Source organism: Mus caroli, chromosome 5 (assembly GCF_900094665.2).
Source record: "Mus caroli chromosome 5, CAROLI_EIJ_v1.1, whole genome shotgun sequence".
Lineage (NCBI taxonomy): Eukaryota > Metazoa > Chordata > Mammalia > Rodentia > Muridae > Mus > Mus caroli.
In genome coordinates, this window is record NC_034574.1 from 84,488,848 (window position 1) to 84,511,605 (window position 22,758).

The 22,758-nt window shown below is 39.5% G+C and overlaps 1 protein-coding gene across 1 annotated transcript in view; it reads right to left on the reverse strand.

Annotated features, from left to right (window-relative positions):
• Window positions 1-76: 76 nt before the first annotated feature.
• Window positions 77-22,758, reverse strand: part of Btc (betacellulin) — a 43,084-nt gene continuing 20,402 nt past the window's right edge. Inside the window, exons 2-6 of the mRNA XM_021163654.2 lie at window positions 18,978-19,076; window positions 9,215-9,332; window positions 5,379-5,525; window positions 3,798-3,905; window positions 77-2,363 (exon numbers count right to left, since the gene is read on the reverse strand). Coding sequence (XP_021019313.1) covers window positions 3,800-3,905; window positions 5,379-5,525; window positions 9,215-9,332; window positions 18,978-19,076 — 470 coding nt within the window. The 3' untranslated portion in view covers window positions 77-2,363; window positions 3,798-3,799. The remainder of the gene's footprint in view (window positions 2,364-3,797; window positions 3,906-5,378; window positions 5,526-9,214; window positions 9,333-18,977; window positions 19,077-22,758) is intronic.

Consider the following 22,758-nt stretch of genomic DNA (forward strand, 5'->3'; position numbering starts at 1 on the left):
TATATATATATATATATATATATTACACTCTCTTAAAAGTACCTTAAACAATGTGGCTTCTGAAAGCACTATATAGATATGAACTGATGTCAATAACTTTTAACCAGACATTTTTATACTCCCCAAACCAAGGAAAAATGGTTCCAAGACTCTAATTCCCCAGGAAGTACTTCAATGGGCCAACCAAATACAGCTGGAGGTAGAGTTCAAAGAAAGGGTCAAACTGCTGAGCAGACAGTCACATGGGTGTTACCATGCTTCCAAATGCCTCATTATAAAAGAAAACACATGAGCCAAGTAGAATATCTTTAATGCTTCAATGAATGCTTTCTATAAACTTTCAAAAGCATTTGTATTTACATTTATTTCCACTAATAATTCATAATACCAGTAGAAAATTCCCAAGAAAAAATATGTCTGCTTTGTTTAAAAATAAATTTATTTGATTTCATTATAACCTTAACAGTCTATATAAACAACATAGTATATGCAAAAATAATTACAAAATACACTTTGAATAAAAACATGAGAGTTCTTGAAATTCTTTCATGATAACAGAATTTCAAGAGACACCATTAAACATTTCAGATAAAAAATGAGGCGTTTCCCAATATTGACTGCTTTGGCCAGTCAACCAGGGACCAGGAAGCAGAGACACTTAACAGTACTGGTGGGATTTGTAATGTTCTCATGGCCATGTTATTCAAACCTGTTTAGTGTTAAAAAAAAAAAAAAAGACTGGAGAGAATACTCACACATGAGCCCAAGAAGACTAGATAAGACATGAATCTGAATCAGGTATGGGTAGCCATTTTTCAAGAATGAACATTAAGTCACAAGGAAGAAAAAACATTTTGAGAGTTGTCAGTTCTTAGACTTAGTGGAATTGGCAGGAAATCTTCATTCTTGAAACTCCAGCCTACTTATAAACACTGTGCTAGAAGAATATAGGGAATTCAGGCATTTGTTTGAATCTATGGAATTTCTCTTGTAAAGTAAAATTTACAAGGATCCAAACAGGCAGCAAAGCAGCATTGTCTGAAGACATCTTCCCATTGGCTGCTGTAAATGACCTACCTAAACAATGTGGAAATTTCCACATTCTATAGAATACTGACCAAATGCAAATTTTAATTCTTTATGTTTAATATAGTTTCTACTAAATACAGTATGTAGTCAAAGGACCACAGGAGTGGCAACATGGGTCAATTCAGGATGTTTGCTGTGGCATTAAAGTTCACCTGAGAGCAAATATACATGCATTGGACTTGAGGCTATGGTTGCATATGGTTACCACCAATACAGTCTCTTCCTGTTCTGTTTATACTTTATTGAGGATCAATACCCATGCAAGGGCGAAAGAACACCCACTTTTCACTTTTGCTGTTTGTTTTTGGTGATCTAAGAATTTTCTCATGTCATTGAGACTTTATGAGAAAGCAAGCTAATAATAGCCATGAAGTCAATCCTGAAGGAATCATGATGCTGACATCAGTTCTAGCCAGGACTCTGTATTCTGTGTCAACATGGGAAAATCGCCCTACCATCTCAGAATCATAGCAAAGCGTGCTTCAGACGGAAATCTTGGATTACACTATAGAGTTAGATGTCGGAATTCAAATTCACAAAAAAGATAAGCACATCAGCTTTGACTCTGGGTCCATATCAGTTCTGGATGGCTCAATTCCTCTCTCTCTAAAAAGTTAAGTGAAATCATTTAACTTTTGCATATATAGGAATGAGGACAAAAATATGCAATCTCACAGACCACTGAAATGATAAAATAAAATAATACATTTCAAGCTCTTAGCATATGGTAAGTGTATAAACCCGGGAAGCCCTATTATTGACAGGGTTTTGTTTGTTTGTTTGTTTGGTTGGTTAGGTTTTTTGAGACAGTGTTCCTCTGTTGTAGTCCTGGCTATTCTGGAACTTTCTTTGTAGACCAGGCTGGCCTTGAACTCACAGAGATTTGCCTGCCTCTGCCTCTGCCTCTGCCTCCCAAATCCTGGGATTAAAGGCATGTACTACCATTGCATGGTGGTGACTTAGTTCTTAAAAATCTAACTTCTTTTCCACTTTTCTTTTATTTATTTAATAATCCTGGCAACAAAGTTTATATTCAAATGTCCCTTATTTTTGTCATCACCTAACCAGGTCATTTTTTCTCAACTACTAGGCTGTAACAAAAAAAAATATCGTTATTAAAAACAATAACAAGCAACACACAGTTACAAATAAAAAAGTAAATATAATATTTAAACATTCATTTCTGCTAGCTGTTTTCCTGAGACGTGCCCTGTCCATCTGGGAATGAGTCAGGTCTTTTGTAGCTTGCCACCAGCTTGTGATAACTTTATAACCTGTGAGAATGAAGAATACAGGGGCAGCAACTTTAGAAGAAAGCAACACTAGTTAATCTAGAGTTGGCTTTTGTGCTTCAAGTCACTAGGGTAGTCTTTGTAATAAATGACAAGAACACTGTAATTTCTCAGCAAGTGTTACTAGCCACTACTGGCTACCAAGATGCTTTTGAAAAGCAGAGAGTCATTGAACCCGGAGAGTTGTGGAAAGGGACTGGTTTCTCATGCTGAGGCTGAACAAGGAAACACCAGGCCTGATTGCTCCCAATTCTCTAACCTAGAGGAACTGGCCAGGAATTTAGCCAGTGCGGTGAAGAGTTAGCAGAAATTATATTTCTTTATACACAAATCTCAGTGCTGCGAACTGTGACGGCACCAACCGAGTGAATCTACACGCTACTTTATTTTTTAAATCGTCTTAGTTGGATTTCGTGTCGCTATAATCCAAATCATCCCACTTGGTTTTGCAGGCTGTGTTCTGTGCACTCCTTGCAGATTTTCTGAGGGGCCCCTACTACTGATTCCATGGCTGAGACACTGCTCCACTCTGATGTGTTTGCAGGTGCAGCTACCTAGTGCCAAGCTTGTGCTGAGGATTCGAAGCAGGGACTCTTTGGGGCACTTTTTTTTCATTGCTTAGATTTCAGCAGTGGCTCTCTCTGTCACAGTGCTTGCTTCTGCCTAGCAAGGTACCAGCTCCTCCTTCTCATGGCCCCTCCAGTTGCACGGTATTTGATGGCTTTTGGCTACTGCCGAAGTCAAGTGGCACCATGGCCCTTCTCGACTCCTGGGAGACTGACCTAGCAGTGTTCTCTCAACAGAATCTCTGCCTTGAATTAGCTGAAAGGGTCTGTGACTCTTGCTGGGATATTGACTCTCGAACATTTCAAGAGTTGGGAAGTGTGTTTTATGTATGGTTCATTCTCCACCATCACCATCATCATTACCATTGTCATCATCATAACCATCACCAACACCTACATCACTACCATCATCATCCCATTGCTATTGCTATTGTATTTCCTCTCTTGATTTAATATTTAAATTAAAATACTTCATTTATTCAAAAGGGTGAAAGAAAAAATATACAAAGTAGCCATGACAATTATGTAGTATTAAAATACCTATTTCTGTAGTAATACACTTGAGATATGGAAAGAGTGGAATGTCCTTTAAACAGAAAATTAGAATTAATTATTTTAGCCTGTTCAAACAAACAAACAAACAAAAAAACCTTGTTTCTATTTTTCTGTGTTATTATGTCATGATACAGTTAGGGCAAAACTTTTAGGTTCTGTCATAAAGAAAATGAATTTGTCTTTAGATGTTTGTATGCACAACCCAATTCCAGTCAATAATTATTAGACATAGTGAAGCCCCAACTCAGGACTTACAATCTCTAGCTTTCCCTTCTACTACGTTCACCATACTTACCGTTAAGCAATATTGGTCTCCTGAATATCTTCACTTATGGGAGTTTTATCTTTATCCAAAGTCTCCATTTTCTCTTCCTTCTTTTTTTTACGATGTTTCCGAAGAGGACTTCAAAAATAACGTGTTAGAATTTAGTCTGAGTATGTGAGTTCCTGTCAGTATGCAAATATTCAATAAGAGAGCCCAGGGCCTTAATTCTATGCTGTTCGAGATGTATAAGCTCCTTTTGTCTTAAGTCCCCTGGATTCTCTTTTGACATGTTCCTTTTTGTAAGTTCAAGTGCTAGCTGCCATAAGGACACAGTGCTGGTGGCATATATCTATATACATACGAAGAGTCTGGCTCCTGATTATTGATAGAGATTAGTGGACAGAAGAAAAATTGCCATGCAAAGTTATTTCACAGTGCAGAGCAATGAACACTACGTGGTGTTAAGGAGAAGCAGGGGTGGAGTCAGGCATAAGAAACTGGAAGAGTGACTGTAACCCCTGGAAATATTACTAAACTTCTAGGCATGTTAAAGAAAAAAATCATTTAATATTCTGAGCTGCACTCTAGTTTTCTGAACATGTGGTTCAAGATTAATATAAAAAGGTCATTTCCCAGATGTGCTCGACATATCCGCAGGCCTAAGTGTAAAATTAAAAATAGTTCTTTCAACTATAAAGTATAAAAACTCAAAGCTATTTTTCAATCTGATAGCTAGGGTTCCTATAAATTATTTAGTTCAATAAGTGTGTTTTACAGAAAATACAATCCAAGCTCAGAGACAGTAGGAAATTTGTTCAAAATCTCAAAAATATCTAATTGTGGAGCTGGTCAAAATTGTCTTTTGTCTTGTTTTGGTTTTGGTTTTGGGGGTTTTCTTGTTTGCTTGTTTTTCTGTGTTTTATTCTAAGAACACTACAAAGGAATCAAATAACATCCCTTTTCAGTACAGTCCAGAGCCCAGGGGAGGATGCCATGTTTAGGAAGGGATGGGTGTTCCTCCATCAAAGCAGCAAAATATTAAACTTGATGATAGGTTTCCAAAGAAACTGCTCCCCTATTAATAATTGTCCTAACCCACTATCCCTCAAAGAAAAAAGAAAGGTGTCTCTGAATTCCAAATACATAATGAAAACTCATAAAAATTAAAACAGAAGAGGTCATCCATGCACATAAAATAAATTAGTTTAATATGGTCACAAAAAGGTTTTGGCTTCTTTTTGTTCTTCAACGTCACTATGCAATGAAACAGCTTTGGAAAATGATAATTCCATTCAACTTACTAACAAACATAAACTACACCTGCCTTTGGAGCTAAATGATTGAAACGTTTAGCCCAAGGATATCTATGAATTTTATTTTAACTTATAATACTTATTTCCTGTTGATTGATAAAAAATTATCTACAATGTTTTTCACCACTAATAAAAATTTTATGTCAACAAACACAAGCCTCAGAAAGTTGATATACTTAGAGCAAAGCAAAAATGAAGAGAGAGTAGGAAAAAGAATAAGAAGAGAAGAAATGGAAAGAGGAGAAAAGCAAGATATAATTTCTCAGGTTTACTTAAAAGTCAGTGTAAACGCACTTACTGACAGCAGGTGCAGACGCCGATGACTAAAATGATGAACACCACCATGACCACTATCAAGGAGACCACCAGGATCTGCCTCCGGTCCTGCTGGAGGTAAAACAGGTCCACTCGCTCACACCGAGCCCCGAAGTAGCCTTTCTCACAGCTGCACAGGAAAAAGGCTTGTATGAGTCTCCAGTTCTCTTTGGAAGTAATTAGCACTGTTTTCATTCCTTCATAAAGAACATGGTTTCTTTTTAAAATGGAAAAAAAAAAAGTCCAATCTCCTCTGCTTTCTTCAGGAGCAACTGTACTTGGCTTCACTGAAACTCACCATCACTAGAATGTTATTAACTTGTCTGGAGGGGACAGACCATCATGGCCACCTATTAAAATATTTTACAGTTTTAATCTTTCAGACTGTGCGGAAGGGGATGTTAAAATTCCCTCCATGGCATTTTCAATTCATAAAAACCTCATGATGAGGAAGACAAAGTTTCACAAACACTCATGTCATTGTCGAGTAAGACAGACACTTCACTGCATCAATGATCTACCTTAAAACAATATGATCTCATATGGCCAGCTGTGGTGGCTCGCACTTTACTTAGATGCCAGCACTGAGGAAGGCAAAGGCAGACAGACCTCTGTGAGTTCAAAGCCAGCCTGATCTACATAGCTAGTTCTAGGAGAGCCAGGGTTACAAATACACACACACACACACACCCCAAAATTACATGATTTCATATAGTCAAATATGGTAATGTATATAAAATCCCATGACTCTAAGTCCAAAATCATGAAGTTCTATAAATGTCATTTTATAGAATCTCCTCCAACACACACACACACACACACACACACACACACACACACACACACACTGGGTTTTAACTCTATGACTGGGGAGACTACATGTCAGCAAGCAAGCTTCTATTGTTTATGCATCCACACTTCACAGATACATCGCAAGTCCTAGCCTAGCCTATTCTGTGAGTTGGGTGAGTATGGATACAGTCCAGGTGTGTTCACCACTGCCTGGACTCCACTCCCCTCTAGACAGTCTCTTTTGAGTCCATGGCCTCTATTAAAGAAAAGCAACCAGAATCAGTCAGGGTTTGCACTGGGACTATGGCTTCCCTCAGTCTCTCACATCTCTATCAATATAATCTCAAGATATACTTCAGCTCAGCAGACTCCCTTAGCCTGTGGTTCTTGTTAGGGAAGCTTTTGAGCAAGCTGGGAATTATCCATCCAAGGCTCCCTGATCTAATGGCTCAGTGATACATGGATGCTGCATAAAATTCATGAGTTGTTATAGAACCTTAAAAGATACGTAAAAAAAATTGAGCACATTTGAATCAAATTTATTTCTTGCAACACCGGCATCTTCGCATTAATATTTATTTACCCTTATTCTCTACAGATACACCCAAACACAATGAGATACTGGCCACATGCAGTTATTTAAACATCAAAAAGAGCAGATTCTGCACCTTGAAAAGATTTCTGTGCGACCTCATTTATTTATAAACCTCAAGATTTATCGGCAAGCTGTTCTGTAGCCAGTGCTCCACAAGAGCCAAGGCAGTTAATTCCCACAAAGCCAGTACTGCCTCAGTAAGAAGATCCCGGCTGCCAACACCGTAGCTGACAAAATGCTTCAGAAGCCAACAGTATCAATCTCACCAGAAGCAATCTCAATGAAAATGTGAATTGCTGGGCAGAGGATAGAGAAGCACACTGGGTCCCATAAGGATGCAGAAGAGGATCTCAGAGCAGGAAGGAGAGAACTGCTTCATTCAAGACTACTGGATGCCTTCATTCTAAGGTCAAAACACAGGCGAAGGAGCAGGAGCGGTGGCTCAGTGGTTAGGAACACTTGCTGCTCTTTCAGAGGAACCAGGTTCAATTCCCAGTACCCACATGGAAGCTCACAGTCATTTGTAATTCCAGTTCCAGATGATGCAGTGCCTTCCTCTGGCCTCCATGGGCATCTGTGTACATGTGGTGCACACAGATATATTCAGGTGCACAGACACATGAAACATAAATATTTATTTTTAAAAAACCCACAGGCTGAAAATTTTAGAACTTAAAATAACAAAAATGCTCTTAAAACCAGGATTGAAAAGGATCACCTTTAATTGAATGTGGCAGGGAAGGTTATTAAGCATCTATAAAGAATATAATTAAGTCTTACAAATATGCATGACCTCTTTTAATTAGAGTAATGATTTCTTTAACAAGCCTGCTACATCTGACTCTTTTAAACAACTGTTTTGCCCATAAATGGCCATCCATTATGCACCGCACTTTAGGAATTTTTGTCTAGAACTATGAACTCTGGGTTCAGTAGCTTTAATGAAATGTCTCAGTGAGCAGAACTTCCTGTAGGTTGTAATCTGATGACATCATGCTAGAAGGCAAACTTGAACATGTCTAGAGCACCTCTCCTGTCATTTCACCGGTCAACGAACCAATCGCATGTCAACTGGTGATTATTTTCACATGATGATTGTTTTCACTGTGAGTCTCCCACGTGGAAAGCAAGAGGGAGGGAGAGCTGGAGCTGGAGCCATCTTACATCACCAGTAGGAAAAAGCTCTCTAGGGTAACAGAGGGATTTGTATACCAAACCCTGAGAAGGGACACGGGATCCTACAGGGTATCTGCAAACACAGTGAAAAATGGGCCAAGAAAGTCAATCCAGGATCAGAGGAATTTTGGAGGCCAAGGAAGCAGGTATTACCTGCATGTTGAATGAGGAAAGCTGAGAATTGATCTTAGGCAGGGAGATTGCATAATCTGCTTTTCATCTCAGAAGATGACAGAGTTAAAGAACAATAAATCTGCAGACATGGGGACCAGTTAGAAAAAATGTACTAGGTCAAAGGGCATTCATCTTTTAAAAATTCAGCATATGTCTCTAAGTCAGTAGAAAACTAAATGAAAAATTTAAAATTCAGGTCTACTCTTAGACACACACACACTTTTTTTTTTTACACAAGCAGTTCTTATGCCACCTCTAAGTATTATCTGTGCATATTTCTTCTTAGAATTGAATTCAATTAAATTTTGAGGAAGCCCATGTACAATGTTCAGGCAAAATTGTGAGATTTTTAAATGCTTGTGAGGTACTTATGGGGAATTACATTTTAGGGAAGCTGGGCAGAAGACTATACATATTCTGTGAACTTGAGGTTAAAAATATGCTTAAAGAATCACTTGATCCCTCTGTGAAGTAAAATCCTAGAATTCTCTTTAAAGGGGCATCCCATTAGGAGAAAATGAATATTAATAATACACAAAAAAGTGGAACTTGGACTCTTGATCTAAGACTTGAAAAGTCAGGTCCTCTCCCCACTTACTCCCGAGTGGGCTAAATGGGCCTTGATGATTTCTGCTTAGAACTAGGTCTGACTTCCTCTCACTTTACTGACACCTGCGAAAAAAAAAAACAGCATCTAATTTGGCAGACATCCCTTCGTATATACGTTAGCTACGGAACCCACTCACACATGCCAAAGAATCCGTGTTCATTTGAAACACCCAGGAGATGATTGGAACTATCGAGCATCCTAACACGATTAGAATCGCCTTTTCTTGCACAAGGGAGTTGGGGACACCAGCAGGACCTGGTTTCTCATACTCAAATTTCAGGAGGAAAGTCTGCGTCAGTTTCTCCACAAGAAGGCGCTGAGCCGGGCCCTAAAAAAAGTGGCTGAAGGCAGGACCCGACGGAACTGTGTCCGGACAGATGGTAGGGTTAGCTCAGACTTTCCAATGCTGTCAAACCCCAGGCTGGGAGTATGCTGCACCCCTTCGCTCATGGGCACTGGGCCTTCCACTTACATGCAGGAGGGAGTTTGCTCGTCCACCACGAAGCGGCATCTGCCATGGATGCAGTAATGTTTGTACTGCTTGGGGCACCGAGAGAAATGGGTTTTCACTTTCTGTCTAGGGGTGGTACCTAGAGAAGGAGAAAACAGTATTAAAATACTAACTCCCCGTTTTATTCGTTGATTCCCATCTAACATATGCCTAATGTTGAGAAAAGAGCCACAAGCCAGCTCCCACCCAGAGCCAAACGTCCATGCTCACGGATGGCATAACCAACACTTTGCAGGACTGAGACCCAGGGAGAGAAGAGGAAGCAGACAGACACATAGCAGTCGCTGCAGAGGCCCATTTCTCATGTGCCAACGATATTAAGTTGTGACTCGGTTAACACCAATACCCACTGAACTTCTTTATATTAACATAATACATAGCAACACTGTGGGACAGACAGAAGAGTCTGGGAGACTTTTAGATAACCAATACAAAGATTTCCTTGATGCCAAGATGTCATGCAGATATCTCAGGATACATGGGAGATGGCTTCCAGGCCCTTACGGGATCCCTACACCCAACGAAATCTAAACTTATAGAATGCGGTATAATGTATATACATAATGTATATACATTGTCTCTATACTTTGGGGGAGGGGGTTTGAGACAGGGCTTCTCTGTAAATTCCTGGATATCTTGGAACTCATTCTGTAGTCCACACTGGCCTAGAACTCAGAAATCTGCCTGTCTCTGCCTCTCAAGTGCTGGGATTAAAGGTGAGCACCACCACCTCTCTATACTTTAAGTCATCTCTAAATTACTTACGGTACCTGGTGCAATATGAATATCAAGTAAGCCATTACACTGTATTGTTACTGCTAATCTCTAGGACAGGTTTGAGCCACAGTTGGATGAATGCATCCGTGCAGAGCTCACAGGCTCCAAGAGCTACTCTAAAATTTCAGTGGATGACAGATCGCTACTGAGTTTGCTGGCTGACCTGGTTTTCATCGTTGAATCACTTGAGTCCCAGGCTGAATGCTTGTGCATGCCAGATATTCTGCTCTTGTGCATGCCTGTTAGTGGGACTCATCAGAAAAGACTATAATTCTCCTAGAAATAACTGTACGGCGTGTCAAAGCGAAAACCTGTGCATTCTGCCAAACCACTTGATAAGTCAGCTCCCACCCACTGAGCCGTGTTTTCTAACCCTTTAAGTGCAGGTTCTGAAGCATCCGTGAACAAAGCACCCTCTGTCTCTTTCCAGTGGCACAGTAGCACAGATCAAAATTAAGAAACAGCCAGGGAAACATCTATAGTAATCATAAAAACAATTGTAGGGCACTGGGAAAAAATGGAAAGGACCCTGAACCAGGTGCAAGGATCAGTGTGTACGTTTGAACTGTAACCTTCACTAACTGAGTCCACATAGCTAATTAAGTTACTCAAGCCTTGTTTTCCTCATCTATAAAGTGAAGATGATAAAGTCCACCTTAAAGGGTTGTTGAGAGGTATAAACAAAGGTGTGAAAACCCCCTTTTTTTTAAGTGTGAACATGAGTGAGCACAGGGAGACGGATGTAATGAAGTGGGAGGGTCTTGTCAGGAACAGCAAAAGAGGCAAGGGATGGAGTTAGAGATATGAGTCTCAGCAGATTGTAGTGACCTGTGGAGCAATAGAGATTAGTCGATGGCTTGTACCAAGGAAGTTATGTGGTACCTGAAGCGCTGCACAGGGAAGCATTCTTTCCATCATCAGCAAGGCAGTGTTGACCACACTAGCATACAGAGATGCTGGGCACTAGGAAAACACTAAGGAACACTGGGGCACGCAGACAACTGCAATGTGGGCCTGGACCAGGGAATGGAAAGGAAGGAGATAACGTCGAGATGTAGCAAGGCCTCTGAATGCTCCAGGAGGCCTTTCTTGATTTGCAAAGCACCCTTGCCTTTAAATCTAAGCCAAGAGGTGGTGTATCCAAAACTCCACTAATTCCGCTCATTGCTGGGTTCCTTTATGTGCACCCAGACTTTCAATAAGCAACATATATATTATCATTCCAAAAGACAAATTAGCCAGCAGCTGCTGGCTGCAGTCATTTCAGCAGTCTCTGCCCATGAGAGCGCACAAATCCATGCCAGGCAAGCAGGTGCTGGGCCCTGCTTTGCTCGCTCAGCTGGCCTTGCTGGAGAAGCGCGCTTTTTAGAATTCCCGGCATCATTTGGATTTAAAATCCTTTCCAAGCGACCAGGCAGCAAAAGTCTGGTGATATCGCTATGGAACTTTCAGAGCTGAAACAGAAATAAATCACACAGCCTGATATTTAATAGCAAATGGACAAAATCCTGTCTTGCGCTTTGAAATGAGAAAGTCTGTTGTCATCCTCCATGCAAATGGCATCTAGAGGAATAGTTAGTTCTCTCTCAGCATCTGCCTTGGTCACATTGCCTGAAAAATGAAAGGAGGAAGCCATATTCTGACTATCAAGAGATCTGGGTGAGAGAGGCCAGGGGAGATCTCATTCAGGTGCACAAATATTTATCAAGAAGGAGTTAAAGGACAATATTCCCACTTCCATGACAAATTGCCCTCAGTCCCAACTCTTGTGTTTCTCTCTTGGAAACTGAATGGCAAACTCCTCAAAATGGAACAAGGTAGAGTCCGTGGTTTTAGAGGAGAGTGAGTAGAATTGGTCTTCTCCCCCTCACCTTAACCTGGTTCAGTGCACTTTATCCAATTCAAGTGTTCCCTTGAAGGTAAGGTGGTATTTCAGAATTTCACAGAGCAATTACACGGTCAGATGGCCAGGGCACAAGCATAACCTCAGACTTGAAGGGCTGCTATGGACGCTGTATCTCAGTCTCTTGTGGGACACTGGCTTCTCGAGGTTCAGTGATCAATTGAGTCAGAAACAGTTAAAGTTGTGACAGAGATGAGTGCATGCAAGGTTTTGGTTTAAAGAGTTTGTGCTTGGGATCAGAAACAAAGACATCTCGCTTGGTTCATATGGACCATTCAATGAGAAATGCTTGCTCTCATTGGGTAAGATGCCTCGTTCGAGTAGATATGACAGAGTCCCGTGGGCTAAGCCATCAGAGTAAAATTCAGAAGACAACTAGATAATTTAGTTCTGATATGGAATTTTCCCGGGTCTGACACATTTAGAATATTAGTGCATAATTATTACATAGCAGATGTTTTGTAACATTTGTTTCCATTCCAATAGAGTGTATTTAATAATTATGTGAGTGATGTGCTACCAGCAACTGTCTTCAGCAAGTAACTAACTACAAGGGTAACATACTATAATTATCATGACATCTAAACATTTTGTTATATTAATTATTTAATTAACTTACATGTGTATATGCATGTGTGCACTCATGACATAGGGTGGGGGACTGAATGCATGAATACGAACGTCAAGCGACTGCTTGAAACAGTTGATTATCTCCTACTACCACATAGGTTCTAGGAATCAAACTCAGGTCCTTAGGCTTGGGCAGCAAGGGCAGTTACCAACAGAGCCATCCCATCAGCCCAGCAGTCCTTTCTGTAATACTTGCTGTGGTGATTATACATCTACATTATTTCTAGCCCCTTAGTTACCTATGTAATAGAACTAACTATAGGAGGATGCTAAATATTGGAATAGAAGTCTTATGGGATAAAGAAAGAGAAAGGAGGAGGAAGACAAATGACTATAAATTTGTCTTCCACATGCATATTTGACCTGTAAAATGAAGATGCATGCCCAGAAGAGGGCATACAAAGTCCCCACAGGACACGGGGCTAAGGTTCCTTCTAACCTATGGAGCTTGTGGAAGGCTTTAATAATCTACTTCTGAGCTTCTGGGCCTCTTCCCAGTAGGGGTTTCCTCATTTTACAATCTCCTTGTGCCCAAATCTAAAGATAATGTTATATCTTTAAAGTTAACTTTCCTTCTTTTCTTACTAACTGTTTCCTTGAACTGAATGCATGGAAACTTCACAGTGCCCTTGAAGCAATGCAAAGGTTGAAGTTTAGGGAATCCTCCATGGGTCTTACAGCTAAATGTCATTTCCTATAGAAAAGGGGAAGGGAAAAGTGCCCCTTTCTGAGCAACTGGAACCTATGGTTGAGACTGGAGAGAGCTGGGGATTATGGGATGGTGTTAAAGCCAGGTTAGACCATATTTTGACCAAATCAGCCAGGCTGGTCATTACGAAATTAAGGTCTACACTGAGAGCAGACCTGCTATAGTCTAGTAAAGAAAGAAAAATACCAACTAATTAAACCTAGTTGCTCTATGAGCCAATCCCACTGCCTCTTGCCCTGTGTGCCCGTTGTTCATTGTTTATTGCTGGCATCATAAAGAAGGCCCTGTATCCCAGATGGTGATGAGTATGAATGGTTGTACCCCTTACTCATCAGAAAACAACAAACCAAGGGCATGATTCTTAGATACTGGGGCTATTAAAAGAAAAAATAAGAGAATTATTTAGACCCAGAAAATACACCCCAGTATCATCTAACCTACTTCTTTGTGCTCCTGGCTCCAGACTTGGGTTCTGAAAGTTTAAGCAAGTTAACAATGGTGAGAGCCAGTCATTAAAAGTCTGTTCTTGACATCAGTTATTCTTTCAAGAGCTATGTGGACTTCCCCTGTACTTTGCTCTCAGGCAGTCTGGGTTTGTTTGTTTGTTTGTTTGTTTTAATGTTCTTTTTTATTGGATATTTCAATTATTTACATTTCAAATGTTATCCCCTTTACCAGTTTCCCCTTCAGAAACCCCTATCTCATCTCCCCTCTCCCTGCTTCTATGAGGGTGCTCCCTCATATCATCCTCATTTTGATGTTCCCATATGGTTTTCCGGTGACTAATAGTATGCATTTATTTCTTTTATTATTTTATTAATTTGTTATTATATTATCAAATTATTTTTATATTTAAACTCCCTGCCAATTTCAGATAAAATACTCATGGGGAGGGAGGATTAAAATATACTAATGAAATGTAATCAACAAAGAATAAAGACAGACAGCAAGAGAGAAAAATAAGAACAAAAGAACCATAGGCAGAAAAGTAAAAAATATAATAAAATGTGTAATTTTCCCTACCAGTAATTACTTAAGATGAAAGTGAGCTGAACTCTTCCATCCTAAGCAACTGAATGACAAAACTTTACCATGTGTACATTGTCTATGAGACACTTTAGGTTTAGGGAAACTCATGTGCCGAAAGTAAAGAGACACAGAGCACCCATAGCAATGCTAAGCAAAGGGTATCAGTGGTGGTTATTCATATATTATATCTACCAGCAAGAATCAAAGACCAGTGTTATTTGATAAGGTTTTCAGTGCCTCACTATAAATATGCATACACCTGACATGAGAAAAATCTAACAATATAAAACAAATATTGGCAGAACTGAACGGAGAAATAATTTTTTCCATACACTAAATCCAGCAGGCAGGACACCTATGAAAATTAATGAAACCTCTTTGCTGCTCACAGACAGACAACAACACAGGGCAAATGACTGGGATTCATGGCAAGCTCATTGTTCAGGGCTCAGGAAGGCTGTTGATGAAGAATGGGCTCTAACCTCTATGTGCTCCACACAGCCCTGCAGTTGGTAAGTGCTGGGAGCAGCCCACTTGCGTCTATACCCTTGATACATGAGATGAAAAAGGTTCAAACATAGTAGGACAATGTGTTCCAAGAAGGACAGGAACGGACTCAAACCTTCCCTGGCCAGAACTTGTTGAGTCCTAGTACATTCAAAAGTCATTGCTAAGAAATATAAGGGGGGGGGAGAGGAATCTATATTTCATATTTATCATAGATGTATGAAGACAAAATATTATTAAGGTGACAGTGGGTTTAGAGATTAAAGACTGAACAGCCACAACAGAATGTGTGCTCCTCCCAAGTGCAGACAGTATGTTCTTCAGGTTGGATTAGTGACTTGATACATTTAAGAAGCCTGAAGTCATTCAAATACCTGTCTGATCAAAACGAAATGAAGTTAGGAATAGAAAGTAAAAGAAGGAAAAGAAATAGAAGGAAAGGGGGGAGGTTTGCCAGTACAGAGTTGAGCAATGTGCTTCTGCAGCAACAGTGGGTCAAAGATGAAATTAAAAGGGAAACTGGAAAACATCTTGAAACAAATAAAACATACCAAAACATACTAGATGCAACAGAAACAGCACTAAAAGTTTATAGTGATAAAGACTTACATTGTAATAGGAGAGAGATATCAAATAGAGAGATAACTTCATATTTTAAAAATATGATGAACAAATTCAGCCAAAATTTGGAAGAAGCAAACAAATAACAGAAATTTTAGTGAAAATAAGAGAACACAGAACAGAAAATCAATACTATACCCAGAGAGAGAGAGAGAGAGAGAGAGAGAGAGAATGAGGATTTTCTCTGGAAGAGCAAACAAAATGAACAAACATTTAGGAAGAGTTAATGACAAAAGAGGGGAAAACACAAATCAACTAAAATGTAGAAATGTAGAAATGAAAAAGGGGGGTATTGCAATTGGTGCCACACAGACAAAGCCAGAAAAATGCACCACATTAGTCAAACAAAAAATGATAAAGTCAAATGATCTTCATGCATGCAAAAAAGGCCTGTCAATATTCATTATTCTTTTATAATAACAAACTGTCAACAAACTATGAATGGAAGCAAATTACCTCAATATAGGTCATATCTGAAAGCCTAGAGCTAACATTATACTCAATGGTGAAAATTTTTAAACTTCCCTGTTAAGACCAAGAATGAAGAAGAATGCAGTCTTGCTACTTCTAGTCAACACAGGATTGGAAATGGAAGACAAAGAAATTATAATAGAAAAAGAAAGACACTCAAATTAGAAAAAAAGTTAAAATTATTCCAATTTTAAAATGTCATGATCTTGTATGTAGCCAACTCTAAAGACCCAACATAAAACAACACTAAAACTAATTTATGAGTTCCACAAAGTTCTGGGATTAAAAAATCAATACATAAAAGTCCGTTGTATTTCTGAAAACAGACTAACCCAAAATGAAACTAGAGAAATAATCACAGTGACCACAGAATCAAAAGGAATAAAACACTTTAGGGAGAAAAATCAAAATTCTGAAAATGAACATTATGCAAAAGAATGAAAATTGGTTCCTTCCTTACACTATTCACAATAGTATATTCAAAATGGGTTTTGGATTCAGGTAAGACCTGAAACTTTAAAATTTGTAGAAGAGATCATAAGGGCTAAACGAAAGTGTTGCTCGGCCAAGGAATTAGCAGAGCCAAAGGCATTCTCCTGGGACAGGAGAAAATGTCTCCAAATTGTATTACAATAAGTTATTGGGATATAGGATATATAAGAAAGTAGCCAACATCTTAATACTCCAAATGGAACTATGGAATTAAGTAGGTATTTTACCAAAGAAGATTTACAAATACTCAAAACACACACACACACACAGACTCACACACAGCTGCTTAATATCATGGATCACCAGAGAAATGCAAATCAAAGCCACAGAGATTTTACCTTTCTTACTATTCTTACCAAAAACAGAGGGAGAGAGAAATTATGTGGTGACCTCGGAACCTTGTAACATGTTGATGAGATGTATTCTCCCAGGCTGCTATAGAAAAGAGTGGAGGTACCTCACAAAAAATTAAAATGAACAATCACATGATCCCACAAGATAATGCCACTTCTGGATATTAATCGTAGCAAGCTAAAATTGGGAAGTCAAAGAGACATTTGTACTCCATGTCCATTGTAGCATTCTTCACAAGAGTCAAGTGTAGACATAGCCCAAGTATCTATTGATGGCTGAGTGAATTAAGAAAAGGCATCCATCACTTATAATGAAGCAATAGCCATCCGTGTAAAGGAAGAAAACCCTGGAATATGGCGATCTGAATTCACCTGAAGAACAGCATGCTGAACTAAACAGGGCATTCACAACAGATTAGTCCTGTATGATTCCAATTCTCTGTGCTATTGAAATAAGCAAAATCTGCAGAAGCCAACAATAGAATCATGGTTGGCCAGCATCTGAGAAGAAGGCTATGGAAAGTTGCTAGACAATAGGCACAAAGTTAATTAAACACAATGAATAAATTGAAGTATCTATTATGTAACTTCAGTCTTTTAATAACAACTGTATAATACACCTTAAAATTTGTTCGAAAAGTGGAACTGTCATATGTACTTACTATAACATTAAAACTAGAAGAAAAATCATTAGGATCATGGCAAGGAAGATTATTGAACATTGCCAATCATAAGATAATGAAATAATTTCCCAGGGATAATGTGGAAAATTCCATCATTTATAATATTTAAAACTAGACTGAAGGAAAACATTCAACTATATACAATTGACCTTGTTATCCTTACAAGGGTGACAGAATCAGGACCCTATAAGCATGATCTAAGATATCAGTAGATTCCATGGTCTATGAACATCCCACAACCCACCCACAGCTCTGAAGGATGAAATAGGAAGACTGGGCCAGAACTGGTGACTCACATGAAAGAGACTTGCTCATCATATTTCTGGCTCTGTGACAGTGTTCCCATGGGACTAGTCAACGAGTATTCACATCTATGACCATGCTTCCAGCTCAGTGAACCTCCCAGGAAATACACCAGGCCCTTCTCCACTAAGCCCAAACATTTAAAGTGGTCTGTAGGTTCCCCCTTCCCCTAAAATTAGAAGTAAGCTTTGTAGAGGTCTAGATCATATAATCTCAGTAGGACCAAAAGCAGCTTAGATCAGCCAACAATAGCAAGTGGTGGTCCAAGGACCCAGTCTTCTGCACAGCCTGTTACACAAGCCTAATACCTTTGAGAATATTAAATCAAGCATGTCCAAGATAAAATATGGAAATATTATTTTCTTCTTCTCCTTTTTAGGGTATGGATTAGACGAAGAAGAAAAGGATGGATGTGTCAAGAATTCATGAATCCAAGACAACATATCACACAATAGAGTGTAGAGCACCACACGTCTGTGATGCCAGGTGAAATGGTTAATCTCAGCAGTTGTTGATTCCACAAAACTCCGAATCACCTAGGAAACAGACCCCTAGGCATGTCTATGAGGATGTTTTCACAGAGACTCAACTAAGGGGAGAAACCCATCCTGAATGTGTGTGGCAGTGTTGGTCCAGCTATTGTGCCTGAGTACACACAAAGAGGAAAGCTAGGGGCTCCAGTGTTCAGATTTCAGTGCTTCCTGACTGTGTACATGATGTGACCAGCTGCCTCGGGCTTCTGGGACCACAGCTTTAGCCATCCTCTAACGTAGCTTCAAACTTTGAGCCAAAATAAATCCTTTCTTCCTAGCATTGCTTTTATCAGGATTTTGTCAAAGCAGACAGAAAAGTAACTAACACCCTTAGTCTATGGTGGCTAATCATGGAGGCACAGAAATCAGGCAGATAGAAGTCCAAATCATTGAGTTTCTGTTTATTGGGTGTGTGACCTTTGGTGAGATAACCTTAAGGGAGTTCTGTAGTCTGTTTAACACTACATCAAATCATTCTTATAGTATTATTTAAATACATAAAATATGGTATATTACTATTAAATTTTTGTCTCACTTAGAAAACTCTTACAAGTAATGAATACATTACTTCATTCAAGTTACTTAATACAGAACCTAGTATAGTATTATATGCACACAGAACCACCTAGTATAGTGAATACTATTTAAAAAGGATTAAGCATTTGGGGGAGGGAGTCAAGTTTCCAAGAATAACTATGAAGCATAAACATTACCTGTGCAGTTTTCCCCAGGAGCTCCACAAAGAGAGCCATTGGTTTCTGGTGTTCTGGTTGTGTTCCCATCTGCTACCACACAGTGGAGAATTGCAAGACCTGCAGAACCAGAAAACAAACTTGAAACTTTGCTTAATGTAAAGTGTCCTTTAAGTGTCATGACCCACTGTGGAAAGCAGTAAGCCAGTGGCTTCCCTTGTATGCTCTCCTCTCCCAACCAAAAAGAGGATCAGGGAGTGTGAAGAATTGCAGGCTGGTCTCCAGTTGAGCTGAGGTCTGAATCCCGAAGGGTGATCACCTATATTACACGGTAGGTGTTCCCTTATACTCCTGGAACTCTGGCTCCTGCCTAAGTTACTACCCCCATAGCCCCCACAAGATAATCATGGCTAGAAGTCATGTAAGCAATGGTCCAAGCTTCTGACCTTCAGGTTAAACTCCTCCCTAGTTACCAAGCAACAGTAAAGATCATAAAAAGGGCTGTTCAGCCCCACCTTGTTCTCTTACTCATCTCTCTTACTTTTCACTCTCTTACCCCTTACCCCTAACTCTCACCCCCCTCTCCTCTCTCTTTGTCTTCTCTCCTCTCTCCTTTCTCTTTGTCTTCTCCTCTCCTCTCTCCCTCTTACTCTCCTTTTCTCTCTAGCCTTTCTCCTGTCTCTCTCTCTCTCTCTCTCTCTCTCTCTCTCTCTCTCTCTCTCTCTCTCTCTCTCTCTCTCTCTCTCTCTCTCTCTCTCTCTCTCTCCACCTTCTCTCTTTCCCCCTGCAGTTCTATAATAAAGCTCTAAAACCATAGAATGTCTCTGATCATCAAGGCCCACTGTGCTTGGAGGATGGGACAGGCTTTCTCCTAATGAGCCATTTCTAATCTCACCTTAGAAGGCCTTTCTGTGCTACAGTCAAGATCCGCTGCACTCACTCTCGTCAGTGTTGGGAACCTCTTCCCTCATCCCTCTCTCCTATAACCCTGGTGGCTTTAGCAAGGTAGCTCCAGGGCTCCCAGGTAGGGCTGCCCCTGGGCCACACCCTAAAGAGTGGTTCAAGTATAAGAAGTCATAGATGAGACAATCAAGGAAAGTAGCAGTGTTTGGGTATTAGATCTTACTAAAGATTTTCAAAATACAGCAATGGCATTGTACTTTATATTAAGAATTAATATATTATTAAATATGCTTAAATATTCATTAATGAAAGAAGGTACCTAAAATTCACATTCTTGTTAATAGTAGTAGTAATAGTAGTAGTAGTAGTAACAGTAGTAGTATCATTATTGTTTTCTGATATTGACAATCAAACCCATGGCCTTTGAAATGCTAGGAAAGTGCTCTACTACTGAGCCAAACTAGCCTTGAGTCTTACTTTAAAATAACCTATTATGGACATGTGTTACAAGATGAGGAAAGAAAGGCAAAGATGAAGTAGAACTTGACACATGTTGATAGTTTTTTGGAGCTGAATTTCGGATGGGTGAGGGTTTATTATACCAGTCTTTCTAGTCCCCATGTGTCAGAAGTGATGAAAGGAAAACTGAATGGGAGAGGGTAGATTAGACAAGAAGAGGACCAGAAACATGGCTTGGGAATTGGTTGCTTAGTTCAAGGCCTTGTCGAGAGTGTTACAAACTTTATATGCCCCAGTACAGGGGAATGCCAGGACCAAGAAGCAGGAGTGGGTAGGTAAGGGAGCAGGGCGGAGGGAGGGTATAGGAAACTTTCAGGATAGCATTTGAAATGTATATAAAGAAAATATCTAATAAAAAACCCCACAAAGTATGTGTTAAGGATACAGATCACCAAAGATGCCCTGGCAGATACTCAGTGCTCAGTAAATTGCCACATTTTCATGCAGCTGAAAGGAAGAATAGGCAGTATACATCTGGCCAACAGTTTCTAAGCAACGTGTTCTCCAATTCCATTCAATTCAACAAACAAACATGAGCCTTTGGAAACAACTGGGGATACACTTGACCCTCTAGATGCTCTGAAGCTGCATGGCAGATAATGGACCAACCAATTAACCATGGCACAAAATGGCAACAGCATGCCAGGAAACAGTGTGTAGCAAGCCATAAGACTTTCTAAAGACACTCTTTATAATGGCAGCTTTTACAATGGCAGCATTTACCAAACTGAAAAGCATTGTTTTAAAGTAAAGGAAAGTGCCAAATGTTGGAGAAATTGAACAGAAATGGAGACTCAAATACACCAGTGATGGGCAAATTTACCTTTCCTTTCTAGAGGACAATTTAACACAAACCATAAAAACAGAAGTAACTAAACAATGCAATTCCTCATGCCCAGTAATTAATTACAAAGTAGTAAGTTCTCCTGTGGAAATAGCACAGAATATATATATAACCTACAAAGGTCAATTATGAGAATCTGAGTTCTGGTCAGTGAAACCATAAAAACCCAGACCACCAGCCCTGCTCCAGGTTCTGTCAGAGAATAAGACGCTGAATGATTGAATGATAGAGTTGGATATCCAACATCACCTTCCAGCATCTGTGAGGTTGTTCCAGACACCACACACACACACACACACACACACACACACACACACACAGAGTTACCTAAGTATATAGCAATGCAGAATTAATTGAACATACTCAACCTACCTATCTGCAATAAAATGCTAATCAATCATAAAAACAGTGTTAAAAATTAATAGTACATTTCAGTATATTTCCAAATAATAAAACAGACTGTGGAATGATGATTTAGCATGGTGGTGGTGATTGTGGTGGTGGTGGTGGTGGTGATAGTGATGGTGGTGGTTGTGGGGTGTGTGTGTGTGTGTGTGTGTGTGTGCATACAAGAGTGTGCTTGTGCACATGCATATAAAGTACATTTCTTCATTCATCCAAAAAGCCAAAAGGTAGGTAAACAGGAAACTAATCCAGCTAGTTGGAAAACCTTTTCTTTAATTTTCCTTACATTTATTTTTCAATTTTTCTAAAAGAGCATTTTGTTTCTTGCAACAGGAGAACAAAGCATGAATCTTCTTTTTAAAATCCTGATTTGCCTATTCAACATTGTACTTGAAGTCCTAGCCAGAGCAATTCGACAACAAAAGGAGATCAAAGGGATACAAATTGGAAAAGATGAAGTCAAAATATCACTNTTTGCAGATGATATGATAGTATATATAAGTGACCCTAAAAATTCCACCAGAGAACTCCTAAGCCTGATAAACAGCTTCGGTGAANTAGCTGNNTNTGNACGTTGTACATCGTGGTGCGGAGCCTAGTGCGCACCACGATGTACAACGTCCACAAGCAGACATGCTCCACTATGTTCATAGCAGCCCTATTTATAATAGCCAGAAGCTGGAAAGAACCCAGATGTCCCTCAACAGAGGAATGGATACAGAAATTATGGTACATTTACACAATGGAGTACTACTCAGCTATTAAAAAGAATGAATTTATGAAATTCCTAGCCAAATGGATGGACCTGGAGGGCATCATCTTGAGTGAAGTAACACAATCACAAAAGAACTCACACAATATGTATTCACTGATAAGTGGATATTAGCCCAAAACTTAGGATACCCAAGATATAAGATACAATTTGCTAAAGGCATGAAACTCAAGAAGAATGAAGACCAAAGTGTGGACACTGTGCACCTTCTTAGAATTGGGAACAAAACACCCAGGGAAGGAGTTACAGAGACAAAGTTCGTAGCTGTGATGAAAGGATGGACCATTTAGAGACTGCCGTATCCAGGGATCCATCCCATAATCAGCTTCTAAACGCTGACACCATTGCATACACTAGCA